At 37.9% G+C, this 20667-nt stretch overlaps 1 protein-coding gene across 1 annotated transcript in view; it reads right to left on the bottom strand.

Annotated features, from left to right (window-relative positions):
• Positions 1-20667, bottom strand: part of INSC (INSC spindle orientation adaptor protein) — a gene marked incomplete at its 3' end in the record, with an annotated part of 126389 nt that overhangs the window by 80734 nt on the left and 24988 nt on the right. Inside the window, exon 2 of the mRNA XM_083864222.1 lies at positions 6096-6189. Coding sequence (XP_083720348.1) covers positions 6096-6148 — 53 coding nt within the window. The 5' untranslated portion in view covers positions 6149-6189. The remainder of the gene's footprint in view (positions 1-6095; positions 6190-20667) is intronic.

Genomic DNA, 20667 nt, shown 5'->3' on the forward strand with positions numbered 1-20667 from the left:
AAGCCACAAATATGAAATAGCAAGTTTAATGAAGGAAAGGTCTAGTGAGGCCAGTCAGACAGATTGTTTAAATTCATCAATTTGTTCACATTTTAAAGTCACCATAACTTCACAATTATTATAGTGGACAAACTCAAATCTTCTTCAGGTTAAAAGCCAGAATTCTCTTGTGACTTCTACAGTTCAACATACAATATTTTACCGCATAGCTTTGGGAAGTTGTATAACATATTTCTACAGCACATTATACAACTAAATGTAAAGATGTAATGATGAAACCATCGGAAGGAAAAGGTTAGGAAATATCTTGCATTCTGGCAGACTTACAGACCCCAAAAATGCCCAAAGTACAAGTGAAATGCAATTATTTTTGCTGCTCACTAGCTAAACTGCTGACCTACATTTTAACATCCTGAATAGAGGAACAGAGATATTTTACCCATGGATTCAAAGAAAAAAAAATAAAATCTGTTGAGTTCATATTCCTCATGAATGCCTCCAAATGATGGCAAATCAATAGCTGCTGCTTTACTAACATCACCCTTTGGACTTAGTCAGCTAGCATGCCTGAAAATCCTTCCCAGAAAAACCATACAGATTCACAAATCCGTTTTACGGCCACCATCAAAGCTCAGTACAAACAACTCAGCTTTCAGTTTGGTTACAGGTACGACATAAATCACTGAAGTCAAAAATACTTCATAGTAAGGTGAACTCCGTTTCTGAAGTTGCAAAATTATTTGCTGAATTGTTGTAGGGTAAACTGAGTGAAAGGAAAAGAATAAAAGGCCATTAAATGAGGTATCATTAGTGACTCGAACTATGGAATAACTGATTTTATTTCTTGTCACTAGAAGGTAATTTTATTGCATTATTGGCAAAGCATCCTCCTTTCTTCTGTCATAATCTATTCTACAGCCTGTTGCAAAAGGAGGTTTTTCAAAACACATTTTCAATTCCCCAGCAACCATTCCATTCTCAAATGGTTTTTAAAAACTCAAAGCAGCAATTCATAGAGCCAAGTAAGAACACTGAACTTAGAACTCTGAAAATTTTCTGCTCTAGCTCTTTTATTACAAATCACTTGATGCTTTTTATTCTAGAGTTCCTCACAGTCTTTATCTCACAACTTTCAAGGAGCCACAACAACAAAGTTCCTGACGTAATCCAAATAAAACTGATCATAAGGAACACAGGATTGTAATTAACAGGACAAGATCTATGCACAGCAAGTAGCTTGTAAAATACAAAACCAGAAATACAAATGTTGTTTTCTGCTTTTCACTGAGTTCTTATTAGATAGGAAGTTCATTTTGCAGACACAGGTGGGAGAAGCCAGAAATCCAGAACAAATCCTTAGTTACCAGAGGAAAACACTGTAGGAAACTGAAATAGAAAGAATTTGCCACTTACATGTTCCTAATCACACAAAGCCTTTAAAGCACTTTTACTTAAACATGATTTCGTGATTAATTATAACTGGAGCACAGTCTTATAATTGAAGACTAAAAGAAGTGCTATTAAAAAAAAAAAGAAAAAGGGAGGGATATCTTGTGAGAACAAGCGCTAAGAGATGTGGCAACAAACTAAAGAAGCCACACAGTTTGGGAATAGAAAAGGAAGAACTGAGGTGGTTTTAAAAAAGAATAAATCAGAATGAAAAAAAAAAAAAAAAAAAAAAAAAAAAAAAAAAGATATCAACCTTTATTCATGTTTATTCACAGAAATCACATCCCTAGAAATCCTTCACTTGGGGATTCATATCTAAGAAAATAGGTAGATAATGAAACAGGTAACATTCCAATGAGCTGCCATTCAGCCAAACATCTCTGCCCAAAATTCAGGGCCAGTAAAACAATGGCATCAAAACCTTCACATTCCAATCACCTACAGAATACGGGGGCCAAGACATCATTGGCATGCTCAAGGGGAAAAAAAACAACCAGTGCCATTTTAGTTAGAATTCACTTTCTATGACAGGATAATAAAATGTCACTGCCTTTGATTCAGAGCACTAAATCATGTATTGAGTACTGAGAAATTTCAGACACTCTGCAGAGACAGACCAATGGATGAATCCATTCTTTTCCTGACAGCACTGTATGAATGCAATTTTAAAATTGAAAGGCTCCACATGTGTCCTACCCCACAAAATAATTCTTCTCACCTGTATAGGGACCACACAAAGCTCTAAAAGTAGAAGCAAAATATGATGTGAATGGTCCCTGAGATGATTCAGTTCCTGATCAGATAGAAATCCTCTTACTTTATAGAGGGTTTTTTTGCTTTTTTTTTTCCTTTTAGCAATATTCACTTCTGAGACTATAGACCCATCTGTTTTCATCTCATATGTCTATATATTCCTAAAGTTCTATGAGTTTGTCATCCTGATTAGGCAGAGAAAGAAGCAGAATCAATTCAGTTCCTGCAGTATTAAGTCCTGAATTTCTCTTGCTTCTGTTTCAAGTCCCAGCTTTCAACAAACATTATCTAAATTCCAATTAATACCAAATGTAAACAATTATTTTTTCCCTTCTATTTCCATAAAGGTTTCTGCATCATTTCAAGTAGTGCTTCTATTCCCACTGGGCAAGCAGCATTGTACTCAATAGAGCTGTGAAAAAAAAACATGGTTTCCACTCCTTTATGGATGCTCCTGTAGTTCTGGAAGTAGCTTTAGTTTACTATCTGAAAACCAGCAAGCTATTTTTATGGATTCATGGAATGGTTTGGGTTGGAAGGGTCTTAAAGGATGAACTGGCTCCATCCCACCTGCCATGGGCAGGGTTGTCTTCCACTAGACCAGGTTGCTCAGAGCCCTATCACCCTTCTTTTGATGCAGCCCAGGATATAACTGGTTTTATAAGCTGCTAGTGCACATTTCTGACTCATATTCAGGATTAAGCTTTTCTTTGGTTTGTTAATTTTATTTTGGTTTTACTTGGTTGCCATTTTGGCATTGGGAGGTGTTTATGGGAAAGAAGGAAAGTTGGTGACGACAATTGTGGTTGTTTTTTTTTTACTTAATTTTGATAAAAGATGATAATTTATTCTTTTTTAAAAATTTCTAATTCTACTGTATTTTTCCAATTGCAGCCCTGAACTGAACACATAATCCTAGAAGCCAAAACAGCATCCTATTTCACTTTTGGTGATAGCATCCTCTCTTTAGTTGAATTACTTCAGATTCAGCACTGTCTTTAGTTTACCATCCAGTACAGAATGAATTAAAAAAAACATGTCTACAAAGAAAAAAACCTGTGTAAACTACAACTTTAACTCACAGAAAACAAGAAGGCAAATGAACTTTCATTACACAAGATGAAGGACAGGGGCATAAGTGAAAGGTAAGTAAGTTTTATTCTAGATAGAAAAGCCAATGTAAAAGCTCATGATCTCTTATAAAGATAAGGAATATCTTATAAAGATAAGGAATATCTTATAAAGATAAGGAAAGGGTACTGACATTTTCTCAAAGCTACACTAAACTCCATTTCAGAATGGGGTTATGTGCATCTCTAAGGAATACACACACATTTCACATGTTATTATGAACTGGCCCTCACTGATGAAAACAGAAAATCTTTATGGTCCTGTAAGATGCTTTACATGGGAATACAGCTTTTGGAGAGTAAGTACATTACTCCTTTATAAAAGTGATCTATTTCCAATTGTTTTCTCTCCTAAGAGATAAAATCATCACTGAAGTTCCTAACTCACTGAAATAGAAAATAAAGTCTCTGTAACAACAATTTGTTTTTCCTCGGGATACTGACTAGTTTTAAATACTGTATCCATAGCGGTCTAGATGTCAATTAGAGACAGCAGCTCTGACAGTGTTAGAAAATCATTAACACAGTGACTCAATACTCTAGAGACTCCAATGCAAGTTGTGATTTCCTATAAAATCTAAGGAAAGAGTGTAAACAACAATTCATGAAGCACAGAGACTTAGTTTAAGGCCTCAGTTTTAAATTCCTTATACAGCCAAAATAACTGTTGACTCCAATGATCACTGTGGAAACTCTTGCAATCTCCAGCATTTTTCCTATGGAGACAGATATTCTTGCTTAGGGACCTGCCCGTTTTTATTTCTGAAAGATTATGACCTCAACATGCAGCAAGGTGTGGTTGTGGTCCTACACAGGATTAACCTCAGCTGGATTTGAGCTACCTTTCCCCTGTGACACAAGAAGTTAATCCAAGCCCCTCTCACAAAGAGCAGGAACGTGAACTGGAATCCTGAGACAGTCATAAATCCTGTATCCTTGGATACAGGAGCAATAAAGAATTAATAATATTTGAATCTTGTTGTTTTGAAAATTCCCTTAACCTTTTGAAACATCCTATAGGAGCCTTAATCTCATAAAAATTCCATTTCTTTGGAAAACCTATTATGTTGAGTGGGTTTTGTTGATTTTTTTTAATAATCAAAAGGAGCATTTTGTACAGCTCCTGAACTTTATCTAGTCTATTCCATGTCCTTTCCGCTGAATTCTTAGCATAAAAACACCTCTTCTTATTTTCGGTCCCAACCTTCTCTGAGACTTCACCTTTCTGACCACTGAACACTTCAGTTTCCCCATTTCTTACAGGAAATTTATCTGAAATAATTCTCATCTGTAGGAAAAAATATTCTTTCTCAAAATAAAAACAAACAAACAAACCCAGGAGCTTTATATTTTATTGTAGGTGAAGAAGAATATTTATTTATTTATTTATTTATAGAGAATTGCCCTGAGTCAAGCTCTTTGTCAAAACATAATGCTTGCTACATGGGACTTTTCCAGATCCCCTCTTGTGTTTAGATACAGTTCAGAGTGCTTGTAGGGTGGTTTTGTTCACATAACATGGCAGAGCTTTGCTTCTTTCAGCACTGTACACCTGGCTCACAGGCTTTCTCCTTTTCTAGAAGTCACCAGCCTATAATAGTCAGTGTTTTTCAGTTCTGTGCTGCTGTTACCTCTTAAGTGCATTTTCCCACTCTACATTTCCAGTTGCCAGCATGGAGACCCTGAAGCTAATTTCCCCATTTATGTATTGTAGACAAATCCTGCCACCATCAGCCCAGATCAGCCTTTGGCCACCCTCAGGACCTGTTCCCTTGGCTGCGTTTGCAGGTAGTTTTCTACAACCCTTGGTTCTTGGCATGCCTCTGTGCAGTGTTTCTTCCAGAAGGGAATCTGCTTAGGTGGTGTTACTGTGACTGTGAGTTTAATGGTAATATCAAAGTATCTGCTGGAATACTAAGGTAAGGAAAGGTAAAAAAATATCAAACTACTGATGAAGTAAAACATCATATTTTCAGATAGTGTGTAAATTACAACTCTAAGTTAATTACAATAAATAATTTCAGTCTGACTTGAATAAAGAAAGCTAGGGAAAAGAGTGAAATTTAAATCCTTTTAATTTCTGATTTTATTTCTCCATTCAGCAAAGCTCATCCTCCTACCTCCCCTAAACGAAAACAAACCCAGTTGTGTCACATAATGACTGTAGGTTATTGTGATTTTTTTTCTTTTCATGGAATCTCCATTAGGCTAGAAGCAAAACTACACAGTACAGAGGCAGCTACTAGATGGCAATCAAAAAATAGATTTTTTTTTTTTTAATCTCTTGATTAGCAGAGTCACTAATATCTCCACTCCCATCAGGGTACCACAGACCAGAGACATTATACCATAGCCTTCATATCGTTACCATACCTACACCAGATAAAAGTCTATCATGCTAAAAAAAGTCATTTTTATAGCTTTTAAAAGACTTCACAGAGTGCAGAGGGTCCCAGACATTTCCATCATGACTAAGAAGCAGTCCAGTAAGTAAAGCCACATTGCTACCACAAACATGGCTGTCCGTTTAAAATGATGGCTGCAGAAATGCTGCCATGATTTAGCAGACTCCAGGTATACAAATTTCCAAATGCCTCAAGAAATATGTCTCAAATTTCCACATTCATTCCACAAATTTCATAGGAGAACTACCCGATTATAAAAATTAGCTTTTAAGAATCTTCAGAGCCTCACAGGAAAGCACAGCTGCTGTCTCAGAATCATTTAATCACTCAAATCTGGATGATAGAGTGCACCACTTACCGCTGAACTGGTAAGGAAAGGGAATCTAAGTGGTCCTCGCCCTTAAAAGCCATATTTATCCTGTTCTCAAGTGCACTCCTCCATAGGCTGGGATCTGGAAAGAAAACAGTCATTTAGTAAACCTTATGAAACTCAGGCACCTTCAGCCCAGGCTGGCATGGCATTTTCCTGCTCTTCTGTGGAGGGAGCTCATTAAAACAAATAAAAAGTCTCTTTTTCCACAGGTACCCCACAACTCCAGCTGATAACCAAAGCCATTAAAGTACATTTCACAGCATAAACAATGTAGGGTTTGCATATTCCTGAAGATCCTGGACTACTGCATAGGTCAGAGCCATCTGATTGAACATTTCTGAGTTAGTATTGAGGTATTATTTAGCCTCATTTATTTTATAATAACTTTAATGTTAGAGAAAAATCTATTGAGTATTATAGTAATTCTTCATGTTATTGTGAGAAAGATTGCAAGTGATGTCCCTTCCAGCCCTAATTATCCTGCAATATGATTTCAGGATTGTTAAGTACTACATTTACAGAAAGGTCCTTGATGTCTAAGTTACTGAAGTATTTGACCCTTCCATGTTAGACAATTTCATTTTTTATACATTTTAAATGCTGCACACATCTTTCTCCTCCATGATTTCCCTTTATACCTAGTGGCCAAGAGATGGATCCAAGCTTTATTCCACTAGAAATGAAACAAGAAAGGAGAAGAAAGACTCCTCATTTTCACAAAAGGAAGAGTTCTGCCTCTTTCTCTCTTTTAAATAAATAAAATTATCCTCACCTGGCATTAGAGCACTACCTACTACAGGTCAAAGCAGAGTCACAGCAAAAATCATAGAAGATTTATTCTAAAAAAAAGTGAAGTCATTTTCACTGACACATGTCTAGAAGAAAACTTAGGCAAAGTATTTGAAGGAAAAGATTAATGCATGACTCAGGAAGGAGGAGGAAATGGATGCATTTGGACAAGGAGACAGGAACAGTGGGAAAATTATTCTTTCTTAGATGTGAAGAAAAAAATTGGGATCAATGGATCTCACTCCTAGAGAAAATACTTTACACAGGAAATTACTGTTGTTTGTGTCACCAACTGAAGCAGAGTGTTTTTGATGTAGCTGCTTGAGAAATTCTGCTATTTGGTTATTGGCTGCATTGTGCAAGCTGAGTCAGCCAGCATTCAAGATATTTGCCACCCAAATTGCTCTTAATTGACACAGAGTGGTCCTCACTCCCTTTCCTGATCTCATTACTAATGCATGTCCTTGTTTTTTCCCCCAAGACCTCAGAAACACGTCCTGAGCACATAAAAGTATTGCAGCCAAAGTAATGGGTTCACATGCTCTGTCCACTGTTAGCACCAGATTGCTCTGGTGATGGTGTCACCCTGTGTTCCTCCCTACACCCCCTAAGTTTTCCTGGAACAAACTTAATGTAATACTTCTCTAGATGTATAAACTAAGAAGATTGAAATATAGGTGAAGAATCCATTAAATAAGTCAAAACCAACACCAAAAAAGCGCATTAAAAATAGTTCGTTACTGAAGTCTGTGGTTTAAAAAGATTGCAGTTATTTAATGGGTTTTGACTGAAAGTTCACAAGCCCAAGTATGAAAATATTGGTATGTATTCTTCTGCTCCTGTGACACACTGATTTGAAAAAACAGGCTTATTTTGGGGGGCAAGGGGGATTTAAAGCATTTCATATATGATATACAAATTTCACTGACAAATGGAATAAATGGACTATCTTCATTTCCACTAGTAGAATATTTTCTCTTTTTTAAAGACCTTTAAGATTACCAGATACAAATGTATAACCACATTTACTGGAGACAGCCACATACAACAATGATCACTGTCTTCATTTAGAGGAGATACGTTTAAAATTGAACACATCCACATAAAAAAAAAATCTCCAAAATTAATTTTCCCTCCAAAATTTTGTAATTTAAAGGACAAAAACCCACAATATTTTAGCCTACAGAATTACAGATTTCATGGACACTTAGTACCTCTTTCTGCTCAGCATTAGTTAGACCTGGATTTACCTTCTTATGCTACAAACACTAAATCAAATCTGAAGCTTTAGCTCCCTCTGGCAAGCCAAATCTCCTTCACCATGAGCTCAGCCTACTACCAATTTCTACACATACAAATCAAAGCACCTGCTTGTACTCCATTACTTGTGATCAGTGACATAATGTACACAGACATAAATTAGATTACTGCATGTCCTTGTTCCCCATAAATTAGAAACCTGACAAAAATGCAAGTTTTTATATGCTGTCTTCCCACAAAACACACTCTTATATTATGTCTGAGAGCCTTTAAAAACATTATCAACTCCTACTTAGAGGTTACTTATGCTCCAGGAATAATAACAAAATGCCACAATAATATCTTAACCAAACTATCTGGCTTGAGACTACGATTAGATATTAGCTCAGATCTTCAATCCCAAATTAATGTTGGCAACATGAGGAAATTCTCTGCCCTGGTACTTGGCCAGGGGATCCACTGTAGCCCCAGGATCACAAGAGAGGTTGGAACACCAGTGATTTTTGGTACAGGCTTCTGGTCCTGCTTGGAATGCCTCCTCCACCTGCTGGCCAATTGCAGAGCTCCATGGCAGATATTGTTCTGTTTCCAGTGTTCTCATTTCCAAGTAAGACCAAGACAACTCTACTTCTTAGTAAAGACTAGGAGAGAGCTGATGAGTCCTTCTCTTTGGTTGATTCTGCTTTTTATTCAAGTCCATAACACAGTGATGAGCTCCAGTCAGCACTCCTAGAAACAAAGTCCTCTACTCTAGCCGATTATGGAGACATTACACATGCACTCACTTTTGTTAAGTATATATATATATAATAATAGATAATAATATCAGTAGACTTCTGTAGGAGAGTCTAATATTTTTTTTCCACTGAAAATTATTTTTCCATGACCAATGATTAGGCCTGCAGCTCGTTGGAGATGCAGTCCAGGTAAATTTGTGCAAAAAAAAAAAAAGCCCAAATCAAAACAAACCAAAAAACCCACTGCTTATAGTTTGGTAATTTTGGTAGAAGCCTGAGTGACACACTGAAATAATAAAATCGTATTCTTGGACTATTATGAAGCCTTTTATTTAACACTTTATATAGGACCTTACCTCTGCACACAACCTTGTATCACTTACAATTTTTCTGACCCCTCAGCAGCACACATGTGTGGAATTACATTTATTCAAGGCAGCAGACTCTGTGTCCTGCATTCTCCCCTGTGATTTCAACACTGAATTAGGTTTTGAGATGTTATTTCCTCAAGGAGTAGATGTAGATACACAGAGAACAAACCACATTTCAATTCCATCCAATACAGTCAGCCAAAAGCTTTTCTCAGAGAACAGGACTTCAGAGGCGAATAAAGCATCACACCTGAAAGAGCATGAAAGCATTGCTCTCAGAAATCAGCAGAGTCTCAGGAAAGGACATGACCTTCATGGCCAAAAATCCCCAAAACCATGTAAGCAGGAAAAGGGATCTTGCTCATAGACAGGCACCAGGCCTTGCCAGCAACTGTCAGAGAACTAAAAATATCTTCAGAAATTGTCAAACAGCCCACCTGTAAATTAAAGGAGGAGAAGTCTCATCCCAACTTACACCAGGCTTGGCAGCACAAGGGAGACCTGTGCAGCACCTCATTAGCAGAGTGATGCAGCTGGCAGCTGTGATCCCACTGTTCCACCACAAACCCCTCCTGCCTTACAAGAAATCCCTGCTGGGAGCCTCCTGTTGCTCCAGTCTGTTCAGCAATGGAGAGCAGCTTCTACAGAGCCACGGTGCTTTTTAGCACCCTGCAAAACCTGCTATTTCTGCAAGGAAAACAAATTGCAACTTGTAAAATCTCCCGGTTTCAATTTCTTCTTCATCATTCCAGGTGTTAGCTTATATTTAACAAACTAGAAATTGGGAGGGTTTTAGCATAAGGATTCTTTTAGGAACAACACCCATGCCCAGAAGTATCACGGTCACAGCATGTTCTCCAGGTGAACTCAATGTGACTCATTTTCTTCTACTATTGATGGCCTTAAAGTTCTCTATCACAAAATGATGTCCTTAATAATTAAGCCCTGAAACTTCAGACAATTAAATTCACATTTTTGAGCTCATTCATGTCACACATGTTCACCCTTGCAAAAGCTCAAATCAAAAGGCAAATCCCTGAACTTTCACCATGCCCTTTCTAACCCCTAATATCATAACTTCAACACTAACAATATCTTAAAATATGGTCAATTGAGAGCATCATTTCTCTTTCAGGAAGAGAAAGAAATCCACATATGTAGCCTCTGATAATTAATAATCATCTAAATTAGAGAAGCATGTTACCTATAGGCAATATGGTTAACCTGAGAATAAGAAGTTATTAGCTAAAAGTCATTTCAGACCAGATAGCCCTTGATTAATATGAACAGTTCCTGTCTGTACTAAAGTACAATCTCTTTTCTGCCAAACAGTGCTTGCCCTTATTTTACAATTCTGGGAGTCTGGGAATCATTAGTTATTATTCTCCTATAGGCAGAGTAACTGTTAATGGAATGCCACAAATCAAATGAAGAGCAAAATTCTGACAGCATTTATGTGAGAGGTCAGAAAGTAAATACATACATTCTGTCCTTCAGCAACACATCCCAGCTCATCAGAAGTTTTTCCACACTAATCATTTAAGGACTCAAGATCCTGTGTCATTCTGCATTATAAGAGGCTTATATGGACATGAATTAATTACAATAGTAAGAGCCAACTCAAAATTAAGCTGCGTGTCACAAATCTAAGAAACCATAAAACCAGGAGCAAAAATAATGAAGAGCCCTTCAAACGGTGCATTAAAATGGGTTGTATTAGCATGGGATCATATACACAGATCTGTGGACCACACTCCTAGAATGCACAATTAAAACTAGAAAGGAGAGGTGGGAAAAGGCATTACCTATGGCATTCATTCATGGCAGCAGTTCTTGCAGTACCAATAATCAGAGAGATAGCACTGCTGAACAGTTTATGCCTTACACTTCAAGTAACAATCTGAAGCATAAATCCATTTTCAGTCACAGGGGAGTTTTATTTTTATGGCATATTTCTTCCTCTCTTTTCTCTCTGCTTTCTGCAGAGAGGGTCTCTCGTTTTAAATGATTCTCCGTATTTGAAAATATTAATTTTAATATATCATAAAACATTTTATTTTAGAAGGGACTTAAACATCATCTTGTTCCAACCCCCTGAGGTTTCAGTAGGAGTGCCTTCCACTAGATCAGGTTGCCCACAGCTTCATCCAACCTGTCCTTGACTATATACACATATATATTTACTTACATCTGTTAATTTAAATATTTTATTAATATTTCACTTATATTTTCATAATTGAAAAAGTATCTTATTTTATTATGTATTTATTATATATGTATATTAAATTAAATATTTTTAAAGTATATGTTATAATATATATGGAGTTTTGGTGTGTGTGCATATATTATTATATACATACACATACATGTCTGATGTAGTTATTCATGTAAACTCAAGTTAGTGATATTTCTTTTTTCTTCCAGATATTTCTCATTTTGGCCTTGTTTTACACATCTGTACCTTGGAAAAATCCAGGGGAATGGAGAGGGAGAAACAAAGATCTACCTAAGTCAAATAGGCCATCCTGAAAACTACACACAAGGAATATTATTGTGTAGATCCTTGAGGGCAGAAGAAGAAAACAGATCTGAAAGCCAGTACCACTCCTTTGCATACAGAGGAATTCTTTAATTCACTTCCTGGTTTTTTAAAACCTTCTTGAACATTAAAAAAAAAAAATTGTTTATGATCTCCACAAGGCAAAATCCTGCTTTGAAAGCAAGAGATATTGGACTGCCCCTTCCATATCTTTTAGATGGTGGATCATATGAAACACACTAAGTAGAATATATGTAGAACATATTTATCCAGGTAATTCACTTTCTCCAAGATTAGGAATGGAGGAGATCAATCATCACACATACTACAGTAAATTCTTTGGTCAAGGCATGAGTTTTCTTACAATGTATCTTTAACAAATTTTCCCATTCAAATACAAAATATCTAGGAAAACAGAGTTTCCACAGTCATTGATTACATTGTAAAAATCTTTAAAATAAGGAGATAAAGAAGGGTATAACAGATTTGATGACTTCTTTTCATCAAAGGCCAGTTTTACTTACTTTAGGCCACTGGAACAGTCACTTGGCATCTTTTGGGTTTTTTTAATCTTATCAAAGTCTTTAAAATCTCCCTTTCTGAAAGGGGCAGATCAATTTCTGTAGCTGGCAGTATTATGTGAACACACTGATTAGTGGTCACATTTCTAGCAATTAGCATTTTAGAGGCAGTTTCACTAGAAAAGAATTTACTTTTGAGGTTCAGGAACTGAATAATAAGTGTCAGGTTGGTGCACTCCAGAGCTATATTTTACCTTTTATGCTGTGCAGAATAATCACCGTACAAAAACATTTGCTGAGAGCAAACAGAGCAGCAGCAAGGCAAGCTGCTGTCATGTAATTCTGAGGGGTAATTCCAACAGATCAGGCTGCTCAGAGGTCCTTCCTACCTGGCCTTGAACACTTCCAGGGATGAGCCATCCACTACTCTGGGTAACATCTCCCAGTGCCTCCCCATCCTCATAGTAAAGAATTTGATCCAAATATTTATTCTAAGATGATTCTCAGTTTAAAGCCATCACCCCTTCTCCTAGTACTACGTGCCTTGGTAGAAAGTCCCTCTCCAGTCTCTTCTAGGCTCCCTTCCAGAACTGGAAGGCTGCTCTAAGGTCTCCCCAGAGCCTGCTCTCCTCCAGGCTGAAGAATGTCAATTCTCTCAGCCTCTCCTAACAGGAGAGGTGCTCCATTCCTGTAATAGCCTTTGTAGTCCTCCTCTGGATTCACTCCAGCAGCTCTGTATCTTTCCAGTGCTGGGGACCCCACTGTGGCATGAGAGGTCAGAGGTTTGTGCTGACAATAAACTACTTCAAGTAAAATTGCTCTGCTTTGGTCTCATGGTCTCTCTCAGAACCATAGCCAGGATTTCATCTTGTCTCCACATAGAGAGATCAGAAATAAAAGGACTGTTTTTCAACAAGCCACTGTGTGGGACACAAGGGAAAATTGGAGATTTTTGCACCTTAGTGTATAAACACAGAAGTGTAGACTGTGCTGCTCAGAAGAAATGCCTACAGAATATCATAGTTTTCTGTTATTAGACAACATGAATCTTCCAAGTGTAATGAAATTGCAGCTAAGATTCATTATTTCCCCTACAAACATGCAAAAATTCCAAACGGATCTTAACATGAAAAGAAATAAAAGAAATTCCTTTCCCTATTGAGGCATAAAATAAAGAAAAGCAATTGGCTAACCGAAAGTTAAACATAATGCAAGTAAAAATTGAAACAAAATATTCCAGAGTTTAATACCATAAAGAAGTGCATAGAGAAGACAACACTGTATTTAACCACTTTAAAGGGAAAGGAGTAGACACCTCCACAAATAACTCACTGCAAGGAAACATGACAATATTTGCACATCTCTGTGTACAAACCATTACCCGTAATGAAAGGATTTCATCTTAATAGCCATTCCTGTTAGTCAGACAAGAAGTCTAAAAGACATCTTTATTTACATCGATATTCCTCAAAACACAAAAACAAATCTGACATTTTAACAGAGGGGAGCAAAACAATATTATTAATTCAGGGTTATTGCCCACACTAGCCAAGGCTGTATTGGACTGGCATCACAAGGCATTCCATGGTAAACAGTGGTTGTATTTTCACAATATTTGCCAGTGGTGATTAAGTTTATCATTTTACAGAGTTAATATCAAATTGCTCTTTTTTGGCCATAACTCTGAAAAATCTTAAGACCAGCTTAGACTAGTACAGATAAACACACGTCTAAAAGTCAGCAATTCCTGGCCTTCTGTAATTGTGTTATTACTAGTCCTTAAATCACTTCTCTCTTTGAATTACTAATAAACTTCCTACTTCTTTCAATCAACTTCAGCATAATTTTTTCACCTTTCTATTACATATTGGATAAAAGAAAACAAGGATAACAGAGAACCACAGAAAAGTTAAGAGGGAAGAAAGTAGCTGAGAGAGATGAAAGTTACTGTCTGCTAATAAGGTAACTCGACAGAATGCATGAGCAGATCAAATTGGGCAACAAACACACAAGATGAACCAACACACCAAAGAAACTGTAAAACACATGTGGTTGAGCTACACATTTTCAAGGATCTCAGCTCTCTTCACACTCATTGCAAATTCTACCTTCAAGCCTGCCTTTTCTAGATAGGCACAGAAAATCCTGTAGACAAACTTCCTAAAAGCTGAAAAAAGTCAATGTTGTGAAATTCCCTATACGCTAAAAAAACAAGAACATGGAGCCTACAGCAAAATCTGAGCATTGTTTCTATTTCTTGCTTTTTTCCTTTAATTGACTCCAATTAGCACTTCCAGACAGCCTGTCAGCAAACTGTGCTACCTAGTCATTATAATTCTACACAAAGAACAAGCCATAAACCAGCAGTGAGCTTTTTCTATTTGTAAGGAGAAAAGACTTCATTTATAATTTTGAACCACTGCCAAAGAGGATCCAATCACCAGACATTTTCTTCTTCCTCTGTCCTTTGCACAAAAAATATGTGGAGGAGCCAAAAAGCTGTAACAATATCACTGAGAGGGAATCCTCAGCAGAGCTAGAGGCAAAAGAGCTCTGCAGGATTATTCCCATATCCAGTGTCTCAGGGGTGAGTGTAACGTGAGTAGAGCACATCCAGACGCTCCAAGCAAACCCAAAGGCTCCAGAGGACTTTCCAACCTGCTCACATTACTTTTGCACCAGAGATCAAGTTGGGTGTGGAGGCAGAAAGTGCAAATCCTATCCAAGTCAATGAGCTGCACTCAGTCTGTTTGCCCCAAGTACTCCTGAGCCTCTGGCTGAAGAGCTCCAGAAGGCCAAGCAAAAAAAGTTCAAACCTGATGGAATGACAGTTTTTGTAAGGATCACAGAATATCCTGGATTGGAAGAGACCCAAGGATTATCAAAATCCAACTTCTGGCCCTCCATAGGACAGTCCCCAAGAGCCACACCATGTGCCAAGAGCATTGTCCAAATTTTCCTTGAACTCTGGCAAGTTTGGTGCTGTGAGCACTGCCCTGGGGAGCTGTTCCAGTGCTCAGCCACCTCCTGGGTGAAGAACCTTTTCCTGATATCCAAACTAAACCTCCCCTGACACAACTTCAGGTCCTGCCAGAGTTCACCAGAGAGATCAGTGCCTGCGCCTCCTCTTCCCCTCATGAGGAAGCTGTAAACTTTTAAGGTTCATAGAACCACAGAATATGATGAGTTGGAAGGGACCACCAGGATCATCAGGTCCAACTTTGGGCCCTGCACAGGACAGCTTTCTTTGGAGCTTTTTGAGTCCGAGGTTTTGGGAATTTTTATTGCAACTTTTGTTTTTTTAATCTTTCTCGCTTCTGATTCACAGACTGAAGTTTTAGTATGAAGGAGCCAGGGAGGAGACCACAGGCAAAAGAATAAGAGGAAATATAAGGAGATGAGTACTGTTTATTAGGAAAGTTTGGATGTTGATGAGTGTGTGAACAACCATGCCACACCTGAAAATATTGTGGCTCAGTAGGGACCTTTGCAGTTTCAATTAAAAAGTGACTCTATGTTACAGTACTTTTAACTACTAAACCCCCAAATTCAGCAGCTATACAAATCACAGCTTGTATCTTCTTTTGCACTGGTAACTCCCAGATATGCAGCAAATTACAGAAGTCCAACAACTTCACATCTATCAGCTGATGTTCAGTAACCCATTATGCAAGGACCTGGCACACAAGTTCTGAGTACACAATGAATTGCTACACAGTCTGTTCCAGGATGGCTGCATTGTTTGTTCTCATGATTTTCTAAAAATTGATATTGAAAGAAAAGAAAAATTATATTTTAAATTGTACAAGTCTCCTTGCAGAACAGGGCTAGTGTTTTGATAAATATTTCCCATTATTATCATGAGGTTGTAACAGCTTGTGATGGCACAAGTAGAGACATATATACCAGAATTAGCTGGAAGGAAAAGTCCCAGAGCCAATTTTGCTATTAGCAGCCAAATTCAATGAATTTCTAATCATTAGGTATAGGAGTGCTCATATTCCAGACTTAGGTTTTGCTCCCCATAGAAAAATATAACAATGACTATAGGGGGTTTTATCCATAATATCAGCTTGAGATTTCCACTTACTTATGGCTATGCCACAGAACTTTGTTTCCCTGCAAGTCTAACAGACACATTAAACTCATATTTAGAAAGCAGCCTGTTCATTCATTTCCAATGCAAGTCTCTGCACTATTAACCTTCCAGACATACAAGACTGGTAAGAACAAAGTGTAAAAGTTCCCCACGAACTTCCATTTCCAGAAGTTTGGCATTGACTGTTTCAGTTGCAAACATACCAAAATTTAGAAGTCATGCTGCTAATCCACAGCCCTGAAAATTTCAATCTTCTGACCTGTTTCTGTTGTTATACCTATGATATGTAGGCAGTGGATCATCCCATTTCCCATCTGCAAGAAAGCAAGCTAAGAAAACTCAAAATCCCTCCAGAGAGCTCATTTTGCTATTAAAATACCAGCACTTTTCCATGTACCACCTCTAGAGATATGTCCATGATCAAGAGCTTTCTTTGTCTCCATTTTCCATTATCAGCCTCAGAAAACTCCACCAATCTTGAAACACCCATCACCTCCAATATTTCCAGTCCAACCTAAGGCAATAATTGGCCTCAGCAAGAAAACAGACACGTTCCTAACCACTCAGGGAGACAGAGTGTACATTTCACCTGCACCTGTGGCTTTCATTATTTTCAGTGTGCCTGAGGTTAGAGATGTGATCAACAATCCAGTGTTTACCTCAGCTGGATCCAAGGAACTGCCTGTTCCAATTACACTTACATTATACCAGTAAATATCTGAGGGTCAGGCATGTCAAAGATCTTGCTAAGGTATTGCCAATGCCCACCCACGGATGTGCCAGTGCCTTGGCATCCCACGGGAAGGATCTGCCATCTGAGTGAACAGCCAGGCAGAGTCTGCCTCAATTGCAGGAGGGAATGGACACAGAAGTTTTCTCTTGAGTTTCACATTATCTGGACAAGACACAGAGCAGAGGTTTCAGGGCAGTAGCCTATGACCTCTCTCAGTCAGTGCCCAGGTGAAAGAACAGGATCCTGGAGCCACATATCATCTGTACTCGTTACCATGACTTGAATGTCACATAGGTAATTTGAAGCTCATGTGCATGGTCCAGCTTTCTTAACTACTGTCAGTACAGACCTCAGTGAGAAAACTGTCCCCAAAAGCACAATCAGCACTTGCACAGCAGACCCAAAACCTGAAATAACTTTATTTATTTAAAAATAGAGTGCTGTGACCAGCAACATGTACATGCAAGGAAAAAAGTGACATCCTTAAATTGAAGGAAAAAAATTTAAATTACTGCAGTGGTAAATGTAAATCAGTTCTGAGACCCAGCAACCTAATTGTCCATTAAGATATCAAAAAACAGATTCTTCTTTTAATTTAATAGTCTTCTAAAAGAGAACCCAAGAAAATGTTAGGCATTACTCATGGTAGAACTACAGGACAGAGCTTTCGACTCATGACTCATCCAATAAAAGGGAAAGCAGTTCATAAGCAAATTCTGAAAAGTTTCAAAGCACAAGATGAATTTACCTTTTAAAGAAAAGCATTTCAGTAAGATGAGGTGGAAAAAGAAATCAGTTACAGGAAACATAGGGCAGTGGTTACATGCAGGGAATGAAAACACAGAAATCATCCTGCTTTTCACAACAAGGTGCGTCACCATCCTCCTGCAGCTACGCAGAAACTTATTTAACCTCTCTCCATATTCTGAAGTGATAATGTTCCAAATTCCTCTACTCTCTTTAGTGCAGTGACATATTATATCTGCAAAGGTGAGGGCTGGGGTTGCCTTTTTACAGCCCTTGAAGCTCAACTTTATTCTAAAGCATCAGCCCAAATCTAATTCCAGGAAATGAAGACCTCATACGTGTGAGAGTGAAATGCGTAAGGCACAAAATAGATTTTATTAAAAATATGAAATGGTTGAATCCTGACAGAAAGTGACTAAGAGGGGAATCCAGTAAGGAGTAAATGTGGAAAAATAAGTCAGGAAGTTTAACATCTTAGAGCCTCTAAAAAATTAGAAGGATAAAACTGCAAAGTCAAAACTTCGACAGGCAATGATTTTTTTTTAGCACACGTGCCACTTGCTCCCACAAAGTCACTGGTCCAGAACCTGGCATCACACAGCCACAGAATCATTGGGGTTGAAGAGATTTCAGCTTCAAAAGGGAAATTCTTAGGGATAAAACAAACTACCAAAGTTAAAATTATTTATAATAATTTTTAAATCAAATGCCTCAAGAAAATCACTAATTGTATTCCATCCTCCTCTTAGGATGTCCTTGAAAGTTTGGCTTCTGGTTTAACTTTTGAAAACCAACATCTTCCAGGATAACAGAAAATTGAATGGAAGAACTAGATGGGGTCAGGAGGAGTCAATGAGAGGAAAAAATGCATTGAAGTTCCCAACAGCCCTGCCACTGACTTCGGTGCAGAAATAAGCCAAAAACTTATTGTACATTTAGGAGTTAAGATTGACTGGGACCTTTCTAAAATTACATATACAAAACACCAGCTTCTGCAAGTAATTATCAGGTCATATACCCATAAAAGTCAAAAGAATATATTTTATTACCTGCTCATCTTATTCACAGAGTAGAGCCAATATTAGTCAGCACAAGTAGCTGCTTGCGAGCAGGAAGGCTTCAATCATTAAGGAAGGGATGTAATTAAAAGGAGGGAAATCCAAAACACAGTTATACCTACCAATTATGTAATCAAAATTGTACTATTTTATTCATCAAAAATAAAGCTTTGAAACAAAGATGCCATATTTTATGCAAGTTCTTGATTATCTTTCTTCTGAGGGAACATGTAATTTACAAGAAAGAGGACTTAAAGCTTTAAGTGCCTCTGACTTAATTCAGCATTGCTGTATTGATGGTCCCATTTAGATGATTCCATTTTAGGCCCCTCTAACACATTAAAGGCATGACTTACTCACATCCATTTGGCTAATGATCCCCTACTGCTCTAAAGTAAATGACAGCTATTTACAGTAAATTATTCAATTAGATAGAGGGAAGTGCGGTATTCATTTTATATTGTTTGACATGGCAAAACAGAAGTGTGCAAGAAAGCAGGTAGGGCATTTTAATCTTCCAGAATCAATTGTTTAATCCACAGCAGGAGAATAAATACTCTCTACAATGCTTGTCAGTATCGGGTTTTCTGTTGTAAACATTCTAAGAGAGACTGAAGTGTTGCAACTCTAGTTAATATAATTCAGTCCACTTCAAAAGTAAGTCGTCATACCACGCAAGGGATACCAGCATCTAACAGGACTGCTTTATTTCAGGCACAATTTCAAGGAGCACACAAAGTGACCATATGCTAGCAGGAGACCAAATTTCCATTTAAATAAAAAAAACAAGCATGAGCAATTCTGAATCCCATTTATCTGTAATGGGATTTACACTACTAAGTGACTACCTCACTCTCCGAAACAAGGACTCAATGTCCCAAGACATTTGGGTAGTGGGGTATTTTCAATTTATGAAATCCCAGGACAGGACAGAACAGCTCCTCACAAATTAAGAGAAGGATTCAGAAGGATAATCAAATAAAGAACAAGTTGGGGCTAAAAAAGAGCCCAGAAAAAAGAAGGAATGATTGCACTGCAATAACTCAGAACCAGTCCTTGATTTGAGAATCTTACCACACATTCATCTCTTTTTCCAGGAGTTGAAGGGGGTGTGAGTACATACACATTATAATCCCTTCTGTGTAAACAAGTCTGGCCACAACACCTGGAGAAAAAAAGAAGTTGTGACTTTGCTGTCCCCTGTCAAACCTTTGCCTTATAAAAGGGAAAATGAACAAGTAGTTCTCATTATTATGGACAGGAACATGAAGTCCACGGAGCAGGACAGGCCACCATGTGCACTGAGCCTGCCAGTGACCATGCTTATGAGACTCTCAGGCCTCCCAGAAATTATCTGAGGGGGGAAAAAAGGAATAGGCAATTTGTCTAAACCCTCCTGGCGAGCCCTAATTTTGGAGAATTTTTCTCTTCTGCAAGCCCAGAATGCCTCAGAACAAGTGTCCAGCACCCCAAATAGAAGAACATTTTCCTCTGGCTAACCGGCCAACACATTTAATTTTCTACAGGCAGAGGGCCAAGTTCAGCAAGCTCAGCTCCTGCTAAGCTTAATGGGAACTACACTTATCTGTGCCAGGCAGTGGAGGTTTGCTGGGGTACTGCAAGGAACACACACCACAGAGAATACAACTGCTGCCAGTACCTCTATTCAGAGGCTGCATTTGAATGGAGTGCTCTTTTTCCGC

This window comes from Zosterops lateralis (genome assembly GCF_965231275.1).
Source record: "Zosterops lateralis genome assembly, chromosome: 6".
NCBI classification, from domain to species: Eukaryota; Metazoa; Chordata; class Aves; order Passeriformes; family Zosteropidae; genus Zosterops; species Zosterops lateralis.